Here is a 21,162-nt window from a genome sequence, read left to right as displayed (position 1 = left end):
GACCGAGTACGGGCAGACTTTTTTCAGTTTAGTTACAGCATCATGATTGGCACAGGCTTGGAGGGCCAAAGGGCCTGTTTCCCTGCTGCACTTTTCTTTGTTTGTTCTTATAAGATTTCCCTACACAGAAAGCAGGTGAGGGTAAAATTCTGGCAACATTAATTGTGTAAGAAATTAACCAAATATAATTTTAGGCAAAGATTCTGCACACTGCCAAAGCATAATGTTTGCCAACCCACAAACATGGATAAGACCAGCATGTTTCAACCGTGATGAGCTTTTTGTATTCATCAAAATGAGCAGTATTAGAAACGGGGAATGGAACAGTTCATTCCAGGTACACTGAATCAATATCAAACACACCCAAATTGATCAAGTATATTATGTCGCCAGCTGCAAAGTAAATCCCTTCTATTTTATCCCAGCAATATCTTTTAGCAAAAACTCAGAAGAACAAATCTTAGTCAATTATTCTTTGATAGGATGTGTGCATCGCTGGCAAGGCCAGCATTTGTTCCCTAATTGCCCTTGAGCTGAGGGGCTTGCTGGGCCATTGCAGAGGGCAGTTAAGAGTTAGCCACATTGCTATGGATCTGGAGCCACATGAAGAGTAGGACAAACCAGGTAAGGATAGCAGATTCCCTTCCATAAAGGGCAATAGTGAACCAGATGGGTTTTTATGATAAGCGACAATTGTATTATGGTCACCATTGCCAAAACTAGCTTTCATATCCAGATTTATACAGATAACCAAATTTAAATTCCACCAGCTTGCGTGATGGGATTGGTCACCAGAGCATTAGCCTGCACTACTAGTGTAGTGACATTACCACTACATCATCATCTCCATTTCCCTGCGTATATTGAGTCTTTATTAAAAAGAAATCACCTTCCAAGCCCATAACTGCTACCATCTAGAAACATGGGAACACTGCCACCTTGAAGTTCGCCTTCAAGTTACTCAACATTCCTGACTTGGAAATGTATCACCATTCCTTCACTGTCACTAGGCCAAAATCCTGGAACTCCCTCCCCAACAGCACCATGGGTGCACCGACATCACATGGACTGCAGAGGTCCGAGAAGGCAGCTCATCCCCATCTTCAAGGTCAATTAGGGATGGGCAATAAATGCTGGCCTGGCCACCATGTCCACATCCCATAAATGAATAAATAAATAAAAAGTTCCCACACCAGCTACCCCTGTTGCCAGAGTAAGAATGCTAAATTAAAAACATTTATGATCTGCAGATGGGAGTAATTTTCATCTCCTCAGTCTGGACACATTTTATTATTTCATTTATTTGTTAGTGTTACAAGTAGTCTTATGGTAGCAATGCAATGTAGTCACTGTGAAAATCTCCTCGTCGCCACATTCCGGCACCTGTTTGGGTACACTGAGGGCGAATTTAGCATGGCCATTGCACCTAATCAACATGTCTTTCGGACTGTGGGAGGAAACCGAAGCACCTAGAGGAAACCTACGCAGACATGGAGAAAATGTGCAAATTCCACACAGGAATCGAACCCAGATCCCTGGCGCTGTGAGGCAGCAATATTAACCACAATGCCATCATCTTCCAATAGCTTTCAGATATGGATTTTTAAGAGGATCCTTACTTGGGGTGGGGGGAGAATAATCATGCCATATTAGCTGCAGATGACTATTATTTACTGTAGAAAACTTAACAAAGGGGACTCCTCCAATATAATTCTATTTCTTTCTAGAGACTGGATGAATAAGGAATAATTGAAGAAATATTTAGAATCTCTGAAGCATTTTTAAACTCACAGCAAGTCAACGATGTCCAAATTCATTCAAGGTACAGGCAGTCTCCTTCAGTCCTCAACAGGAATTAACAATATAGGATAGGTTAAACTAAAATGGCTCTCGTAGCTGGAGAGGGCCTGGGTCTGTTTATTTTCAGACGGGACTTATGCAATGGCAGATGCTCATTCCCTGTCTGCCATGCTTGAGGCTCGTAACGTTTTGCTTCAACAAACTGCTGATTTCAAACAGATGGCAGCTTGTCCTTAGGCATGACATGACTGACCTCTTGTGCACAATTAACTCGTTTACCCTGACAAGGTCAGTTTTTGTTACACAGCATACTGACCACCCACCACAGCTCCCCCGCAGCACCCCACCCCCAACCCCAAACATTCGAACACTCACTATCCATTTGCAGCTTTCCAGATCTGTTCCAAAGACTTTCCACCCAATACTCCAGACTTCTTTTTGCTCCACATCATTTATTGATTCTATTAGCACCTCTCTGTCACTGATTGCTTTTCTGATCTGTCTCTCACTGTGATTGATAATGGGCTGTACGCATTTTCCCCACTTTTCCATTCACCACCATTGGTCATCGGTTCAGATTCCAGCTGCCCTAAATGCCATCCCCTGTTTAAATCATCAGCATCAACAACCTACCTTTCCCTCAGATCCAACCTGTTGCTCAGCCTGGATTTGTTGCCTGAAAATGGGATCAAACAGCAGCGGAGTGGCACAGTAGTGGACTAGACGCGAAGACTGTTTCAGGGTGTCCAGATCACCAAGCTGAACCAGAAAAACATTGGAAGGTTACCATGTTTTCTTATGAATTCACAGGGTAACTGCTTATGACCTGACAAATGTACAGGGAAACACTTTAGTCGTGTAGTATAGTTTTATTTAATTAGTACATCATTTGCTGTTGTATAATAAATAATCTGTACAAGTCACAACACTTTTGAATACATGCTCACCTAAACAATTCTTCATTTAAATCTTATAAAAGGTTGGTCTTAAATTCACTGAAGTGTAATAATTCACTTTGAAGTCTAATACTTGGCTTTGAAACGCAATAATGAAATAAAAAATTCATTTCCCCAAGTAAGCCAAGGTGCTACTTACTGTAATGGGCATGTTAGACTGTGCAGAACGTTGCTGCCATGTCACAAATAGGTTCTCAATTTTCATCTGTTTCTCCATCTCTGAAAAAGAATCAGATCACATCTTTGGGTTAATTCGTGAAACTTGGGAGAGTGATGCAGCATCCTATGGAGAATGCACTTAACACTTGCTCACGTATCAGCAAGGTTCACTCAAGCCCCACCCAGCTGAACAGTACCAGATAAAAGGGTAACATAACATGCTCCTTGGTGGCACTGACACACCTTCATTAAGTTACCTTTACAAAACCAACTAGGTGACGATAGCTTAGTCTTAGGTTACTGTCTCTGCATATGGTTTCTCACTTAAGAGCAGCCCCTTCAACCCAACTGTAATTGCAATACTATATTCTGCATCCTATCCTTTACTCCTATGTACTTTGAGTGGTATGCTTTGCATGTACAGCATGCAATAAACGATTCTTTTCACTGCATCCAAATATATGTGACAATAGTAACTCAAATCAACATTAAAATGTCTGCACTTGCTAAGGATCTCTCTGTGTAATACCTAACAAAAATTCCCACTGGAGGGTCAATATGACAATGATATTCCCACTGGTTTACCCTCTAAAATGAACCTGATCAAATGGCTAGTTTTTTAAAAATTTATTTATTGGTCACAAGTAGGCTAACATTAACACTGCAATGAAGTTACTGTGAAATGCCGCACTCCGGCAGTACACAGAGAGAATTTACCATGGCCAATGCACCTAACCAAAACGTCTTTCGGACTGTGGGAGGAAACCAGGGCACCCGGAAGAAACCCACGCAGGCATGGGGAGAATGTGCAAACTCCGCACATACAGTGACCCAAGCTGGGCATCGAACCTGGGTCCCTAGTGCTGTGAGGCAGCAGTGCTAACCATTGTGCTACCGTGCCACCCTATCCAGGGTTTCACACACGTTACCAGGGATGATGCAGAGTTTGAAACTTGCAGAAAAACATTTTGCAAAGAAAAGCCACGTGGAAGAATCACAGAAACTCAGGTAAAACGATACTTTATGCAGGTTCTTTGTGGTGCTAACAACAACGAGACTATTGTAAATGACTTGAGGAAATAAAAGTGACATAGAATGAAATGTTATAAATATATCACACACAAATACTTAAGACTCAGACACACACAGAAACATACAAGAGTGACAGTCAAGCTCAGAGTGATACAAAACTTGTAAAAGGATTTTGTTTCATTAGGTTCCAAAACCTTCTAGAGCTCAATGGCCATTCATAATGTGAAAATTTAAGAGGATGAGATCTGAACGAACACATTTTTATTTACACGAAAAAGCGCAAATTGGTTTCAGGTTATCTGATCTGTCTCACTCATTTAAAAAAAAGTGTTATCTCTTAATTTCTCTCAGACAAAAACAGCTGTGCAATTTATACAATATGTTAACTTAATTGCAGAGCAGCTGCATGCAGGCTGCATAAATGAGCAATATTGGACCACGTTGGGTGTTTCTCCATGTCTCCCTCACCTCTCCGCTCCAGGTTTTTGATTTCCAGGAACTGTGTGCCGTGACGGGAGACTGGGTCAGTCAGCCCCGCGTCGTGCGACTGCCGCATCACTTTGGGCACAGTGATGTCGCGCAGTGCCTCATCAAACAGAACAATTTCCGGCGGGAAGTGAAGAGGTGGAAGACTCCGGTTTGTTGAGCTCAGTCGCCCCTGTTCCTTACTTGGTGGCGGGGTTGGACTCTTGATCAGCGCATCGGCTTCCAATGTGGAATGAAGGAATGGGTTTGGTTCCTGCGAGGACAGAGAGGTGACGAGGAAGGAAAGAAGAAAAGTTCCAATCATACACTGTGGAATTACATTTCAGCAGAGATTAATAACGCGGTTCACTTATTACAATGCGGATAAGTGATTTTTGCTCAGCTGTAATTGTACACAGTCAATAACAGATGATCAAAAATTATTTTAATTTTTTTGAACATATGGGTCGTGAATGAAGCCCAGTCTATCAAGCAAACCAGACTCCCATCCACTGATTCCTCTACACTTCCCACTACCTCGGAAAAGCGGCCAGCATAATCAAGGACCCCACACACCCCAGATATATACTCTTCCACCTTCTTCTGTCGGGAAAAAGATACAAAAGTTTGAGATCGCACACCAACCAAGAACAGCTTCTTCCCTGCTGCTATCAGATTTTGAATGGACCTACCTTACGTTAAACTTATTTGGATCCTTCATGTTCAGAAATATGATGAATGGGTTTTTCTCATGCTAATGTGTGAAATGAGCTGTCCTTTATTGTTACGACAGGGCACATTACCTGTCTGATTATGAACTAGAGGGAATTTTTAAGAACGTTTATATTAAGCTGATCTTCCTCTACATCCTGTGATTGTAACACTACATCCTGCACCTTCTCCTGTCCTCCTTCCCAATGTACTCTATGAACAGGATGTTCTGTCTATATAGCGCACAAGAAACAATATAGTATCCCAAGACATGTGACAATAATAAATCAAATCAAAAACTTTGTTAGAAATAGCACAGTGGCCTATATGCCAACTCTGGGCACGTTAGTTAATGGGAGAGAAGTTCAACCAACTCTTAGCCAAACCCCTGGATGGGTCACTTTAAGATTGCAAATCCTTGCACTTCATTGAGGAGGAAAAGAGGGCTGAACCAATCTGATCAGTAGAATTTCAACCAACTAATCACAGGCTGTTGGCAATGTACACTTTCCAGCTGGAGTTGACAGCAAGAACCAGCACTGGGATCCTAATGAGGTATAAACATTACAATATACAAAGAAAAATCATCAAATCAGTATATTCACGTGTCTTTCAGAGGTAGACTAAACACTTTTCAAGCAATCAGATATGATCATTATTTTTAAAACTTTGTGCTTGATGCTACCTGGGACGGCATGGGCACAGTGGTTAGCACTGCTGCCTCACAGTGCCTGAGACCGGGTTCGATTCCTGGCTTGAGTCCCTGTCTCTGTGGAGTTTGCAAGTCCTTCCCGTGTCTGCATGGGTTTCCTCCCATAGTCCAAAAGACGTGCTGTTTAGATGCATTGGCCATGCTAAATTCTCTCTGTGTACCCAAACAGTCGCTGGAGTGTGGTGACTAGGGGATTTTCACTGAAAATTCATTGCAGTGTCAATGCAAGCCTACTTGTGACTCTAATAAATAAATGTTAAGACTTTAAAGCTTTGAAGATTACAACCAATGGCAAATTTAGGAAAGGTTTGATTGGCCATCTTAGAAAATAATTGGCTCTCATTGAAGAGCCCATATATGCACACTGAATGCACCTTCAACTGTTAGTACATGACTTGAAGGTTAAAACTGTTCTAAGATACAGCGCTATTGTTTTAGGTATCCTTTCTCTCATTCACCTAAAAATAGATTGTGAAAGTCAAGACTCCTTAATATGAACCAGCAGAAATAATTATATTCAATGTAAGCCTACTTGTGACTAATAAATAAACTTTATTTTTTACTTTATACTTTTTACTAATTGGATAGTTGCACGCAGAAGCCAAAGGAATGCCCTTATTTTTAACTGGTTACAGCAAGTAGAAAGCAAATTTGTCTCTGGCAGTGTCCAGCAACATAAACAACTCTCTTAGGAACAATTTAAGCTTTAAGTTTATTTATTGGTCTCACAAGGAGGCTTACATTTACATTGCAATGAAATTACTGTGAAAATCTCCTAGTCACCACACTCCAGCATCTGTTTGGGTACAATGAGGGAGAATTTAGCATGGCCAAAGCACCTAACCAGTACATCTTTCAAACTATGGGAGGAAACCCCATGCAAACATGGGGGGAACATGCAGACTCCACACAGACAGTGAACCAAGCCAGGAATCAAACCCAGGTCCCTGGTGTTTTGAGGCAGTGTTGCTAACCACCGTGCCAGCTACATGTCTTCGACCCCTTTCACTTGTTTCCATCAGGTAGTAGGCCTTCCCAAAGTTTGCACTCTGTTTTTTTTCTGGCATAGCTACAGCCCACCAGGAGCTGTCATCAAAAGATTAGCTAAATTAATGTTTGATGTGGAGTTGGAAGGAACAGTAGGTCCTTTCATTCCACAGCACTTCCAAGGATACTAATCAAACCTTTCTCATTCTCTATCTTCCTCCACCAGCATTTACCTAAAGGCCACTGCTAGCGAGGTAAGTAGCCTGCCATTGTTCAATAGGAAGTGGGAACCAGTCTCTTAAGGCATAACAGTAGCCAGCAGTTTATAGAAATCAGGCCTGATCCCCAAGGCATGAATTTGGGTTAGCCTCTGGCCTTCCAGTTGCTGAGAGGTAAGTTGCCTGTATACCTTTGGCTTTAGCCCACAACTGTAGCTGATTTCTACCCATTTATATCCTAGACCTTGAATCAGGATATCCTCCACCACAGTCATCTGACAGGGTAGGGATGCCGCCATCCTAACATCCATCAATGACTTGTGCACGCAGTACAATCAGCTGAACGAAAAGAACTGGCTAACCCTCTCTGTATTTGTCACTCTTTAAGAGACTTCCAAGCACACACATTGCATATCCTGGAACCACTAAGTTATTCTAACAAACAACAATCTTCTCAAAGTGTGAAACAGAAAAAAGAATGACAGATACCTTATCAGACCAAGATCTCACTCCTTGCTTCTCCCATCCCCTGCAGCAACAACAACTGGATTTAGATAGATGTCAACATCATAAGATATTCAAAGGACCTTATAGGAACGTTATCAAATTAAGTTTGACACAGGGCAAGATAGAAGGACATTTGGAAAGGTGACCAAAAGCAAAGTCAAACACCTAGATTTTAAGGAGTGTCTTAAAAGAGAAAAGAGAGGTAGAGAGGTTTAGGGTGGGACTTCTGACACTTAGGGCCCAGGCAGTAAAGGGTAAGTCAGCAACTTTACACTGTCACAAGCAATCTCTCAATTGTAATACTTGCATCACGAAAACCAGCCTCTCATCCATTGACTTGGTCTACACTCCTCACTACCTCGGAAAAGCAGCCAGCATAATTAAGGACCCCTAGCACCTTGGACATACTCTCTTTCACCTTCTTCCATCAGGAAAAAGATACAAAAGTCTGACGTCACATACCAACCAACTCAAAAACATCATCTTCCCTGCTGCCATCGGACTTCTGAATGGATGTACCTCGCACTAAGTCTCTACATCCTAGCTATGACTGTAACACTACATTCTGCACTCTTCCCTTTCCTTCTCTATGTATGGCATGCTTTGTCTACATAGCGCACAAAAAAAAAACTTGCCACTGTATACTAATACATGTAACAGTAATAAGTCAAATCAAAAATTTTAAGGTACATGTGCAGCTATTGACTGTATAGTACAAACACTTCGTTATGCCATGGTTGAATAATCAGAAGAAATTAAAGATGTGTTTGTTTTAGAACAGAAAGCTAATGACAACTAATATCTGGTTCTTGAAGCAAATGAGAGATTTCTTAAGCTTGGCTGAGGAGAGGGAGATGCTTCCCTGTCCTCATTTACTATCCTATTTCTGCAAAAATCATTGAATCTCCACAGTGCAGGAAAAGGCCATTTGGCCCATCAAACCTGCATCAACAACAATCCCACCCAATCCCTATCCCTGTAACCCCACATATTTACCATGACACCAAAGGTCATTTTAACATGGCCAATCCACCTAATCCATGCTTCACTGGAGTGTGGGAGGAAACTGGATCACCCTGAGGAAACCCACACCGACATGGGGAGAATGTGTAAATTCCACACAAGCAAATACAGAATTGAACCCAGCTCCCTGACACTGTGAGGCAGCAGTGTGAACCACTGTGCCAGCGAACCGCCCCTTGAGTTTGCAACAGTAACATGTACTTAAAGTGCTTAGAGATTCTACTATCAGCTTCTTTGTCCGTTATTAATAATTAAAAATTTGCACAAAAACTTATTTTGGAACTCCAAACTGTTTGAAATTTCCTACTATCGAGACAAAATTTAAAGCTTGCATGCAAATACTCACAGTCAAAGAACTGTCCAAAGAATGATCTTTAAGGAAGAATGGTATAAGGGTGAAATTCTGATACCAATCAGTGGGCTCTGCATTGTTACGATTCATGTAACCAGTGAATTATCAACCTTCTCCTTTGATTGTGAGTGATACCAGGCATCTTTCATCAAAAATATAAGAAACTTGGGCTTCTGAGTGCCTGTCTCATACTTGACCTTGGCATTCAGTTGGATTCATGCAAGATAAGTGGTCAGTTTACAGAAATAATATTGAATAAATTACATGTCAGTGATCAATTGGTTAACAATATAACTATGTGGCGGCCTTTAGGTGAAAAAGATTTGTTTAAGCATGCGTGTTAAAAATGTACAAGTCTGCCAAAAGGATACACTATTACAGACTGGCACAGAATGTCAGATGGGCAAGGTCAAGACGGTGGGGCACTTGATATTGTTCAGCCTGTCCCTGATATAAGAACATAAGAAATAGGAGCAGGAGTAGGCCATCTAGCCCTTCGAGCCTGCCCCGCCATTCAATAAGATCATGGCTGATCTGTCACTGCTCAGTTCCACTTTCCCGCCCTCTCCCCATAACCCTTAATCCCCTCTCTTATCAAAAACCCATCAACCCGCGTCTTAAAAATATTTAGCGAGGCAGCCTCCACCACTTCAACGGGCAGAGAATTCCAGAGATTCACCACCCTTTGAGTGAAGAAGTTCCTCCTCAACTCCGTTCTAAACCGCCCCCCTTTTATCTTGAGGCTGTGCCCCCTAGTCCTACTGTCTTTTTTGAGCGGGAAGAGTCTCTCCACCTCTATCCTATCCATCCCATTCATCATCTTATACGTCTCAATGAAATCTCCCCTCATTCTTCTAAACTCTAACGAGTACAAGCCCAGTTTATTCAGCCTCTCCTCATAGCTCAACCCCCTCAACTCCGGTATCAGCCTAGTAAACCTCCTCTGCACTCCCTCCAAGGCCAAAATATCCTTGCGCAGGTGCGGCGCCCAAAACTGCACACAGTACTCCAGCTGCGGCCTCACCAATGCCCTATACAGCTGCAGCAAGACCTCCCTACTTTTATATTCAATCCCCCTCGCTATGAAGGCCAGCATCCCATTTGCCTTCCTGACCACCTGCTGCGCCTGCAAGCTGGGTTTTTGCGACTCATGCACAAGGACCCCGAGGTCCCTCTGCACCGTCGCCTGCTGCAGTTTTTCGCCACGTAAGTAATAGTCCTTCCTACCATTCTTCCTACCAAAGTGGACCACCTCACACTTGCCAACATTAAATTCCATTTGCCATTTCCTGGCCCATTCGCCCAGCCTATCTAGATCCTTCTGCAGGCTCTCCACACCCTCCGCACAATTTGCCGTTCCCCCAATCTTGGTGTCATCAGCAAATTTCGACACCCTACACTCGGTTCCCTCCTCCAGATCATCTATATAAATGGTAAAAAGCTGAGGCCCCAGCACCGACCCCTGGGGCACTCCACTAGTCACCATCCGCCAATCCGAATAGCACCCGTTGACCCCCACTCTCTGCCTCCTATTTGACAACCAATCCTCTATCCACGCTAACACCCTACCCCCAACTCCATGTCCCTCGACCTTCTGCAATAACCTCTTGTGAGGTACTTTATCAAACGCCTTCATTAGGGACCTTGTGGTGAAGGATCCTCTTGGGGAGAGTGATCATTGTATGGCGGAGTTTCTGGTGCAGATGGAGGAGGAGAAAGTGGGTTCCCGGACACGTGTCCTTTGTTTGAATAGAGGGGAGTACGGTAGGATGAGAGAAGAATTGGAGAATGTGGACTGGGGGAGCGCGTTGGAGGGAGGGTCTGTTGAGGAGCAGTGGAGGATCTTTAAGGAGATCTTTCTTGGTGCTCAGCGGAAATTTATTCCGATGGTCAAAAAGGATAGTAGGAGGAGAGGTAATAAGCCATGGATAACGAAGGAGGTGAAGGAAAGTGTTAAACTAAAAGCGGAGGAATTTAGAGTAGCTAAGAGTAGTGGGCGAGAAGAGGATTGGGAAAGGTTTAAATGTCAACAAAGATTGACAAAGAAGTTGATAAAGAAGGGTAGGAGAAACTATGAAGCTGGGCTAGCGCTTAATATAAAAAAGGATAGCAAGAGTTTTTATAAATATATAAAAAGGAAGAGGCTGGCTAGGGTGAATGTTGGTCCTTTAGAGGATGAGAAAGGGGACCTAGTGGTAGGGGATGGGGATATGGCTAAGGTATTGAATAACTTTTTTGTTTCTGTCTTCATGGAGGAGGACGTGAATAATTTGCAGGGTGTTAGCGATGGAAAGGTGGTAGGACTGGAGGGTCTTAATGACATTACTGTTACTAGAAAGGCGGTGCTCGACAGACTGGAGGGGCTGATTGTGGACAAGTCCCCAGGACCGGATGGAATGCATCCGAGGGTTCTGAAAGAAATGGCGGAGGTGATAGTGGATGCCTTGGTGGTTATTTTCCAGACGTCGCTGGATTCCGGGGAAGTGCCGGATGATTGGAAAACGGCTAATGTTACGCCGTTGTTTAAGAAGGGTGCCAGGCAAAAGGCGGGGAATCATAGGCCGGTTAGTTTAACGTCTGTGGTAGGTAAAATGTTAGAATCTGTCATTAAGGAGGAAATTGCGAGGCATCTTGAAGGGAATTGCTTGATAGAGCAGACGCAGCACGGTTTCATTAAAGGGAAGTCGTGTCTGACAAATTTACTGGAGTTCTATGAGGATGTGTCTAGGGCGGTGGATAGGGGAGAGCCGGTGATGCACCAACATTTCTGAACAAGTGGTCACTGCAGCAAGTATTTTTTCCCATTTACCTGTTAACGTTCAGAGACCGTCCCTAATGTATGCTGACAGCACCAAACAGCTGGTTGCCATGACAAGTTACTGTCACACTGATCAATGCTTGAAGTGCCTATGCACAGCGATGGCAGTTATCAGCACGCTCAGTTGCCCTGCCATCCCCTTCAGGGCAAATACCTGCAGAATGCTGAACAATTTTATAAAGCATCACAGTTCCTTTGTACAACATATTATTAAATTAATATCAAAATTATACGCTTCAAAGGGCAAGCCATCTGTTCGAGCACATCTTTACAGCTCACAGTTCAGAGAAGTTTACTACAACTTAAAAGAGTCTTGGTGCAAATTAACGAATAATCACGTTTCAGTTCTATTCCCCAACAATATTGTACAGGACTATTTCAGGATTTCAGTTGCAAACAGATATGAACAGAAGCAGGAGTAGGCCCTCAAGCATGCAGCACTATTTAATAAGATCATTGCTGATCTGACAGTAACCTCCAACCTGCATCCCACCCATTCCCAAATCTAAGGCAAAAGCTAAATGAAAAGGAGAGCACAGGTTAAGAGTCTTACACAAATTGTTAATCCAGAGCCCATGTATTCAACCACAGAAATGGCACTGTTAAAAATATTATCAAGTGTTCAGCATTGAAAATTCCAAAGATCAGGTTCAATCCCAAGCATAAAAGGCCATATCTTAATAATAGTAATCCTAGCATTTCAGTGAAACCCAATTATACACCAGCTACGTCCATATGGTGCCACGATGGCACTTGACAGTCTCCAGTTCATCCCTTGCACTGCATTGGGTCACTGCGCCCAGTTATGTCAGCTGGTGCTGTAAGTTGAAAAACAGTCAAAGGTTCAAAAGAAGGGCCATATTTATGCCCCAGTTGATTGTAACCTTGTTGGAGTCTCAGTCACATTCCACCAAAGACTTGAGTGCAAAATCTGTTCTTACACTTTTATGCAATACTGCATTATTGGATGTTTATTCTTCTGAATAAGAGTCAGATGTAGATTCCACTATTTGAAGAAGAATTGGAAATTCTCTTGGTCAGTGTTCTTCCCTAAGTCAACATCACCAAAACCAATAAACAGATCATTAGCTACTTGTGGGATGTTCCTTTATGCAAACTGGCTGCTGGAGTTGGCTACATAAAAATAGCAACCACAGCTCAACAATAAACGATCGACTTAATGTGCTTTGAGATATCCTAATGGCAGTTCATTCTCTCATTTACTCTGAATTTAGAGTGCCATAAAAAAAATCCTAGTTTTACCTCCTGCTGTATTTAGGAGTCATTTAAATTTTGTGAGAATTTTCCTTTCTATTCTCTCCACTATGAGAATCATAGAATCCCTACAGTGCAGGAGGAGACATTTGCCCATCAAGCCTGCATCAACAACAATTCCACCCAGGCCCTATATCCCTGTAATCCCACATTTTTACCTTTAATCCCCCTGATACAGAGGGACAATTTAGCACAGCCAATCAACATAATTTGCACATCTTTGGAGTGTGGGAGAAAACCAGAGCACCCGGAGGAAACCCACGCAGGTACGGGGAGAATGTTCCAATGCCACACAGTCACCCAAGGCCGGAATTAAACCTGGGTCCCTGGAACTGTGAGACAGCAGTGCTAAACACCACGCCATCCGTAAACTCAAGTCATATCATCTCTAAAAAGCAGGGAACTACTCAGTTCGTTCAAATTTGCTGGGCTAAAATATTCTGAACAATTCATGATCCAGTAGCAATCGAGCCAGAAAAACATGTTTTTTTTTAAAAAAAGTTTCTCATCTTACATTCAGGCATTCCATTACACAAGTTACCCTCTCATTCAAGTGTGCACACTTTTACATTCCTAGCACTTTGCTCCCGTTACATTCAAACTCTGTTTTTCTCCCCCTCTGACAATATGCATCCTTTATTTCCAACAGAAAAAAAGCATAAGGTCATGCTTGAAGATGTAGGCAACATATCTACAAGTGATGAAAGTGATTTATAAAATTGACAACATAGGTTCTACTGGCTTGTAAGATAACGGCTGCAATTCTCCCATCCTGCTGCGCTAATTTTTTAGCACTAACGGGCTGGGAGAATTGCACATCAGCCCATTCGCGGGGTTCCCGTGAGCATTCCTGCTGTGCTTGTGTTGCCCAGGGCTGGATTTCCGGCAGCTTCTGCATGGTGCCGGAAATCAAATGGGGGGGTGCAGGGGGGGGGGGTCAATATTTAAATAGTATTCAGCATACTATTTAAATACTTATTAGCAAGCCCAGGACTGAAATCTCCAGATCCGCTAACATCTCCTACCCTGCCACAGTGTTTCACTCCAGCAGGGATTACACCAGCTTCCTGCTTTCGGGGAACTAGCGGCCTGACTGTTCTGGAGTGAAGGGAGGAGAGGGTAATCGGGGACCCCAGGGAGGGTTGGCAGTGGGGGCAGGGTGTGGTGTCCCCTGGGCATGAGCACCCTGGCAATGCCAGCCAGTGCTCCCTGGCACTGCCCAAGGGCAGCGCCAAAGGGGCAGCACAAATGGGACCGGCGGGTCCTGGGGGCAAATCGGTCAGTTGGGAGGGTCCCGCTGCCACTCTGCAATAGGGATCATAGGGGCAGGAGGGAAGCCAGGGATCAGGGCAAGCTGGAGGTTGGGGCAGGGATGTCTACATTACATGAGGTTGGGTGGGGTTGAAAGAGGCTGGAGCAATCTGGATTGGGGGGTGGGGGGGGGTGCACGGTGGGGGGCTGCTGTCGAGGCTGGCCCGGGAATGGTCAAGGGGCCCGTGAAAAGGTTGGGGGGTAGCACTGAGGGTCTCCCGGCTAGCTAGTGATCAAGCTAGCCAGCAAACAGGAGACTGACAGTTCGGGGCCACTGTGCATGCGCAGAGGCCTGCTGATTTCAGCCTCCTGGGTGGGAATAGGCCCCGTCCCCTGAAAGCTAATGATATTCACCCAGGCGACCTTTGCTTGGGCCCGAGTGTGGGAGACTTGAGTGTGAACCCCCACTGAAAAAAAAAGTGTTAATTGCTCCAGCTTTCCCACAAATTTAACTCTTAGAATTTTTGGGGAGAATTCCACCCAACATTTGTCATTGTGATGGTGAAGTGCATTACCTGTTTGGAGTCATCGTATACAGGTGTATCAGCAAAACAGTAGTGATGGAAGAGCCCCATCTTTTGACTGAGGAGACAGTGCACGACATGAGAGCGTGCATTCTGCCACTGAATGAGACGAATCAATCCTCGATTCAATGACACTCCCAGATCCACTGACCAGTTATAGGTGTACAGGATTAGCTGGAAAAGTAAGAGCACATCAATCAGCACGCAAAAACAAAAACACGGCACATAGTAAGTAGAGGAGAGAATATTATTTTAAAAAGGGGCAAAACAATGAATAAAAACATTTTAAGAGAAAAGATTCAAAGACTGGACTATTAGCATGGTGAAAAATAAAACAATTTCACATTTCTGGGCAAAGGTTTACACTTAAAACGGGAATCCTGTCTTTTCTCTTTACAAGTATTGACGGAATTTGCAACACTTCTACTTCGCTTAATAAATACTGACAATTAAGCCAGTTTTAACATTAACTATAACAGGTAACACTTCTCATCTTTAGGAAATATACAAGATAAAATTCTTGCTGTCAATAATTTCATTTAAAAATTTAACACAAGTATCAAACAAGAAACAGAAAATCTCTGCAGATCTGAGAGCATATGTAAAGACAGAACACTGACAAAGGGTCATCCAAACTTGAAAGTTTCTCCTCTTTTATGAGGCGAGACTCAATAGACTGGGCCTGTACTCGGAGTTTAGAAGGCTGAGGGGGGATCTTATAGAGACTTACAAGATCTTGAAGGGGCTAGATAGGGTAGAGGTCGAGAGATTCTTTCTGCTTAGAAAGGAAAACAGAACTAGTGGGCACAGCCTCAAAATAAGGGGGGGTGCAGTTTAGAACGGAGTTGAGGAGGAACTTCTTCACTCAAAGGGTGGTGAATCTCTGGAATTCTCTGCCCATTGAAGTGGTGGAGGCTAGCTCGTTGAATATATTTAAGTCACGGGTAGATAGATTTCTGATAGACAAGGGAATTAAGGGTTATGGGGAGAAAGCAGGAAAGTGGAACTGATCCACTTCAGATCAGCCATGGTCTTATTGAATGGCAGGGCAGGCTCGAGGGGCTAGATGGCCTACTCCTGCTCCTATTTCTTATGTTCTTAAATGTTAGCACTGCAGTCTCCCCACAGATACTGGCAGACCTGCCGAGTTTTTCCAGCATTTTCTGTTTTCGTTTCAGATTCCAGTGTACACAGTAATTTGATTTGATCAAAAAAGGAGTCCTATTTTAGATTTAAATTACATTTTTAGGAAACTTGATCAACAAGAGGAATTTCAACATCACTCTTACTGTAGTAGTAAAGGAAGTTAATGAGGTTGCAGCTTAGATACCTTCTTATCAATGATGTCAATTACGAGGAATCGTTGCCGGGGGACCATACCCCTCCCACTAACTCCTGCACTGGAGGGATCACCCGATTTCTCAGCTGTACTGAACTCCAGTGCCTCAAACCTCTGAAACCCCTTGTGAGCTTCATGTTTTATTTTGCGAGGGGGAGGGAGAGAGAAAGTAACAGTATTAGCACACTACAAAACTGTAACAAGTTCATTTATCTTTTTAACATACTGGATTTTCAAGTAATTAACAAAAATAATGATTCATATCAGAACTAGCATCTTCATATCCTTCAAATTAAAAATAAAGCAAGTCGGGGAAGCACTGTACATTGAAGTTTTAACATACCAGACTGGCAAACCAGATTGCACTTCTGTTTCCCCAGAAAGACAGTTACCTATTTTAGCTGTTCCATCAAGCGGAAAGTTCAGGGTGAAAGACAAGAATAAATTCACTGCAAGTGATGATTTTAAATCACTTAGATTGGGTCATTCCCACGAAGTTAAGCATTAGACAGAATAAGTGGGGGGGCTAACAGATAGATCGCCTGCATGAAGTCTTGCCTGGAAACGGGAGGCAGTGTAGACAAACCATTGACAGTCAAGGGAAAAAAACAAAAAGCCTCAATTACATTAGAAACAAATTTTATTGGAGAGGAAAATCACTGGCCACAAAATACCTAGCCTCTGGTAGCCATGGTATTTATTTTACTGCGATGACCCCTACAATGATGAGGTGCTCTTATGCCATTGAGTGAAAATGAATAGTGCTTGTATTCTTTGAAGGTGGTCAATGCCTGGCATTTGTGTGGTGCAAAAGTTACTTGCCACTTATTAGAATCATAGAATCCCTACAGTGCAGGAGGCGGCCATTTGGTCTGCACCCACAACAATCCCACTGAGGCCCTATCCCCATGACCCCATGTATTTACCCTGCTAGCCCCCTGACACTAAGGGGAAATTGAACATGGCCAACCTAGCTAACCTGCACATCTTTCGACTATGGCAGACAGGGGAGAATGTGCAAACCCTACACAGACTGTCACCTGAATTGAACCCATGTCCCTGGTGCTGTGAGGCAGCAATGCTAGCCACTTTGCCACCGTGCCACTCAAAGCTGGATGTTATCTGAGGCTTTACAAATGCAGCTGTATAATGTGCATTCATCAAAGTACTGTCCTAATTCTGAACCTCATGAGTGACGGAAATCATTGACAATGCAGCTAACGATAGCTGGGCTCTAAGCTGCTGCCAGAGAAACAGCTGTATTGATGTCCTGGGACTAAGGTGATTGGTCTCCAACAATGACAATCACATTCCTTTGTATGAGATAGGAATCCAGCAACTGAAGTCTTTTTCCCCAATCAATACTGACTTTAGTTTTACTAAGGCTCTTCAGTGCCCCGATCGTTAACTGCTGTCTTAATTTCAAAGACAGTCACTCACATCCACCTCTAGATTTAGCCCATGTCCGTATTTTGACCTAGACAGGTAAAAGGTCTGAAGCCAAGTGAACCTGACAGAACTCAAACTGAGCAAGTTATTTGTAAGTTGATGCTGCTTCGTGGCATGGTTGACTACTGATTCTATCATTTCGCTAATGATTGAAGATGAGCTGATAGCAGCTGGTTAGATGTTCCTGTTTTTTGTCGACAGGAAACAACGGGGCAATTTTTTGTATTGGTGGGTAGATGCCAGCATTGTAGTTCTACCAGAACAGGTTAGGTAGGGATGCAGCAAGTTCTGGAGCATATGTTCAACATCTCAGCCAGCGGGTGTCATGGCCCACAGCATTTTACATTTGCTTCCAGATCCCCATTAGTGAAGAAAAATTATTTGGTTAGCAAAGGAGGAGAGAAGGACAATTTTAGCCTCAATCTTACCTTTCAATAATATAAGTGCATTTTTTTCAGTGTTGCACTTCCATGATACAATAACATCAACATGACCAGTGCAAGATAATTTCAGCTGCATAGAGATGTGTGGAAGTTATCATTTTTCCCTAGTGTTTGGTGAATCAAATGCACTTGGGGTGATTTCTGTTACAATCCTAAATACAAATAGTCATTTTCAAAGGGAAAATGAGCAATACTGTCCAGATTTCATGACATATATTGCAATCATGAATACATTTAAGACCAAGCTCAATATACTTTTGGTCTCAGGAAATAAAGGGATATGGGTAGTTGAGGTAGAAGATCAATCATGATAGTATTGGAGGCTCCAGGGGCCAAATAGTCTATGCCTTCTTCTATATCTCATGCTCTTTATTTCAGCTGTATGCCTTCTAGAGCACAAATTCCTATTTGTTGGACTCCCATACTGTGGCCTCAGTGAGATACATAAATTATAAAAATTAGAAACAGCAGTAGGAGATGGTTAGCTCAGTTGGCTAGATGGCTATTAAGTAGTGCTGAATGATGCCAGAAGTGATGTCTGTGGTAGTTCACTGAGGCTGATCTCTTTGCCTTACCCCATTTTGAGGTGGAGTGATGCCCACTCAAGCTACATAAACCAATTTTGTCTCTCCCTCTAATTGAGAGAGATGTATATGGTGCTTCACAGACAATGCCTAATTTCTTCATCCGAACAGCATAACATTGCTATCTAAAGAAAGATATTCTTTCACAAGCTTAACCCACCACCATTATCACCATAAAAACATCTGGTGAGACTTACGTTTCACATTATTTACCAAAGATCTGCTCTCATCACCATCACAGTCAACTGTTGGCACATAAAATATGAGCAGGCACAGCACAGCAGAGCATGACAGAGAAAATTAACAATTACGACACTCAAGTACTTGGCACTCACTCGGACACAATGAGGCTTCAATACTAAAGAAGAGGACTCACTCAGTAATTGGACAGGTAAGTAAGTTAATGCACAAGATCTTATCTTCTGTAATTTATTACACCCATTGTGTTACAATCCATACCAAATTGATTGATTGCTGCAATTAAACACTTTTTTTTATGATTGCCACATTTGAAAATGGCCCATAATATATCTATTATTAAACTTTATTTAAGAATGAGACATCATGACTGTCGGGGTAAAGTAATTTCTCACAATGTGCTCAAAGCCATTCACTGAGATGCAATTTATTATGCAGAAGAAAAATTCTGACTTCTCAGCAAGAGAGGCTAACATAATTATTCAATTTAAATGTTCCAAGAATCCTAACTACATACTTTTAAATTTCAAATTGGACACACAGACATTTAAAATGACTTTCTTTCCCTTCGTTTTTCTGCCACATCATAATTAGCAGTCACTAGAAAGCAGAAATACTTTCATCTCCACACTTCTGGATACAAACCATTGTTCCAGCAACAAAAGCAACATGCAAGACTTCTCAGTTAACAGAGCAAAATAATCATTCCTCTCCAGGAACCTCGGTTCCAGTTGTGCAAAAGCAATTCTTAACATGCATTACTTTCCTCTTTAAAAAACTGTTAGCAATTGGCTAGGATTCCAATTATATTGTCAGCATTGACTACATGACAACTAGTCAATCTCTCCCGTGTGTATTTATGTATGAAAATCCAAATCTTATTGTTCACCTCAGTGGACGAATATGAAGGCATGCAGTGATCTGCTTCATTTAACATCTGACTACTACTAAGTAGTGTCTGACAAACCAATCAGTGCAAAGCTCAATTTGGATTTGTACTTTGTCGTCACCTAGCTAACTCGGTTTGCAAGAGGAGGCACACACCAAACCAATACTATTTACAACGTACCTTGCTCAGTACTGTAACGCCACTGGTGGAAATTACGTCCAATCAGAATAAACTGTCTAGCAGAACCAGGTCGAGTACTGGAGTGTTGACTGAGAGAATATGGCAGGAAAGTAGAACCATGTGGAGAGCTAAAGTACGATAAAAAGGAGAAAAGAGGGATAAAGTTTGATTCAGAAAATGCAAAGCCTCTAAAGAGTTAACAACCATGTGGCTGCTGTCTCCTACAGTATTGCTGGAATAATGACAACAAATTTTGAATTATTGGGGGGTGGGGGGGCGGGGCGGTGGTGGCAGCGGTGGAGTGACCAGAAGTTTTGCCCAAATGGTGGAATTTAAGATGGATTTCAAAGGGGTAGGGGAGCATTGGAGATTCAGAGCTTAAGGAAGGAAAGTTCAGAGTTGAGACCCAAAAGTTGAAGGTATAGTTCCCACCATAGGTGATGGGTGGGAAGAGAAATTTCTCGCTCAATTATTCTTCCCCCCTCTGAAGCTAGCAATTAATTTAAAGCCATGGAGATTAAGTTATACTACTCCATGTGAAAAAGACAAAACACAGCTCCCATTTTCCTACCCCAAGCAAAACATAATGCCTTGCAGAATTCTGTAACACTTCTGTAGTAGAATGTACACTCATTGCTGCAGAACTTTAAAGGCACTTTAACCACACAAATCTCTGGCATCTTTGTTGCGTACATGGTTTTAAATTCTGTGTAGTCATGGGTATATTTTTCATTTCCATAGAAAGACATAGGTTTCATGCTGCTTGGGTGGGGAGAGGCAGAAATGGCAGACAGAGAGAGAGGGACCAATTTACACCAGATTTCTATGGCAGGCTTTCTTACATGCAATGCTATTAAGGAGGTGATGGCCTGGTGGTATAATTGCCAGACTATCAATCCAGAAACTCAACTAATGTTCTGGGGTCCTGGGTTCGAATCCCACCATGGCAGATGATGGAATTCTAATTCGATAAAAAATATCTGAAATTAAGAATCTACTGATGACCATGAAACTATTGTCAATGTCGGAAAAGTTCATTAATGTCCTTTAGGGAAGGAAATCTGTTGTCTTTACCTGGTCTGGCCTACATACGACTCCAGAGTCACAGCAATGTGGTTGACTCTCAACTGCCCTCTGAACAAGGGCAAGTAGGGATGGGCAATAAAGCTGGCCAGACAGCGACGTCTATGTCCCATGCATGAATTAAATAAATAAATAAACCTTCAGATG

At 42.6% G+C, this 21,162-nt stretch overlaps 1 protein-coding gene and 1 non-coding gene across 7 annotated transcripts in view; one reads left to right on the top strand and one right to left on the bottom strand.

The window, feature by feature from the left end:
• The window catches only part of szt2 (SZT2 subunit of KICSTOR complex), a 216,868-nt gene that overhangs the window by 50,920 nt on the left and 144,786 nt on the right, over positions 1-21,162 (bottom strand). For 4 of the 6 annotated variants that reach the window (XM_080195312.1, XM_080195315.1, XM_080195314.1 and 1 more), the window contains 7 exons: positions 19,933-20,060; positions 18,863-18,910; positions 16,181-16,320; positions 14,842-15,024; positions 4,416-4,686; positions 2,896-2,975; positions 2,434-2,559 (listed from right to left, as the gene is read on the bottom strand). In XM_080195312.1, the coding sequence (XP_080051438.1) occupies positions 2,434-2,559; positions 2,896-2,975; positions 4,416-4,686; positions 14,842-15,024; positions 16,181-16,320; positions 18,863-18,910; positions 19,933-20,060 (976 nt within the window). The remainder of the gene's footprint in view (positions 1-2,433; positions 2,560-2,895; positions 2,976-4,415; positions 4,687-14,841; positions 15,025-16,180; positions 16,321-18,862; positions 18,911-19,932; positions 20,061-21,162) is intronic. The other 2 variants (XM_080195317.1, XM_080195316.1) reach the window with 1 other exon arrangement.
• On the top strand, positions 5,125-5,225 carry LOC145348759 (small nucleolar RNA U13). The gene has a single exon (XR_013887999.1). It is a non-coding gene; the product is annotated as a small nucleolar RNA U13 (small nucleolar RNA).

The sequence above is a fragment of the Carcharhinus amblyrhynchos genome, chromosome 9 (genome assembly GCF_965287045.1).
Source record: "Carcharhinus amblyrhynchos chromosome 9, sCarAmb.v2.hapA, whole genome shotgun sequence".
Taxonomy (NCBI): Eukaryota; Metazoa; Chordata; class Chondrichthyes; order Carcharhiniformes; family Carcharhinidae; genus Carcharhinus; species Carcharhinus amblyrhynchos.
This window is presented reverse-complemented; position numbering and strand designations above follow the sequence as displayed.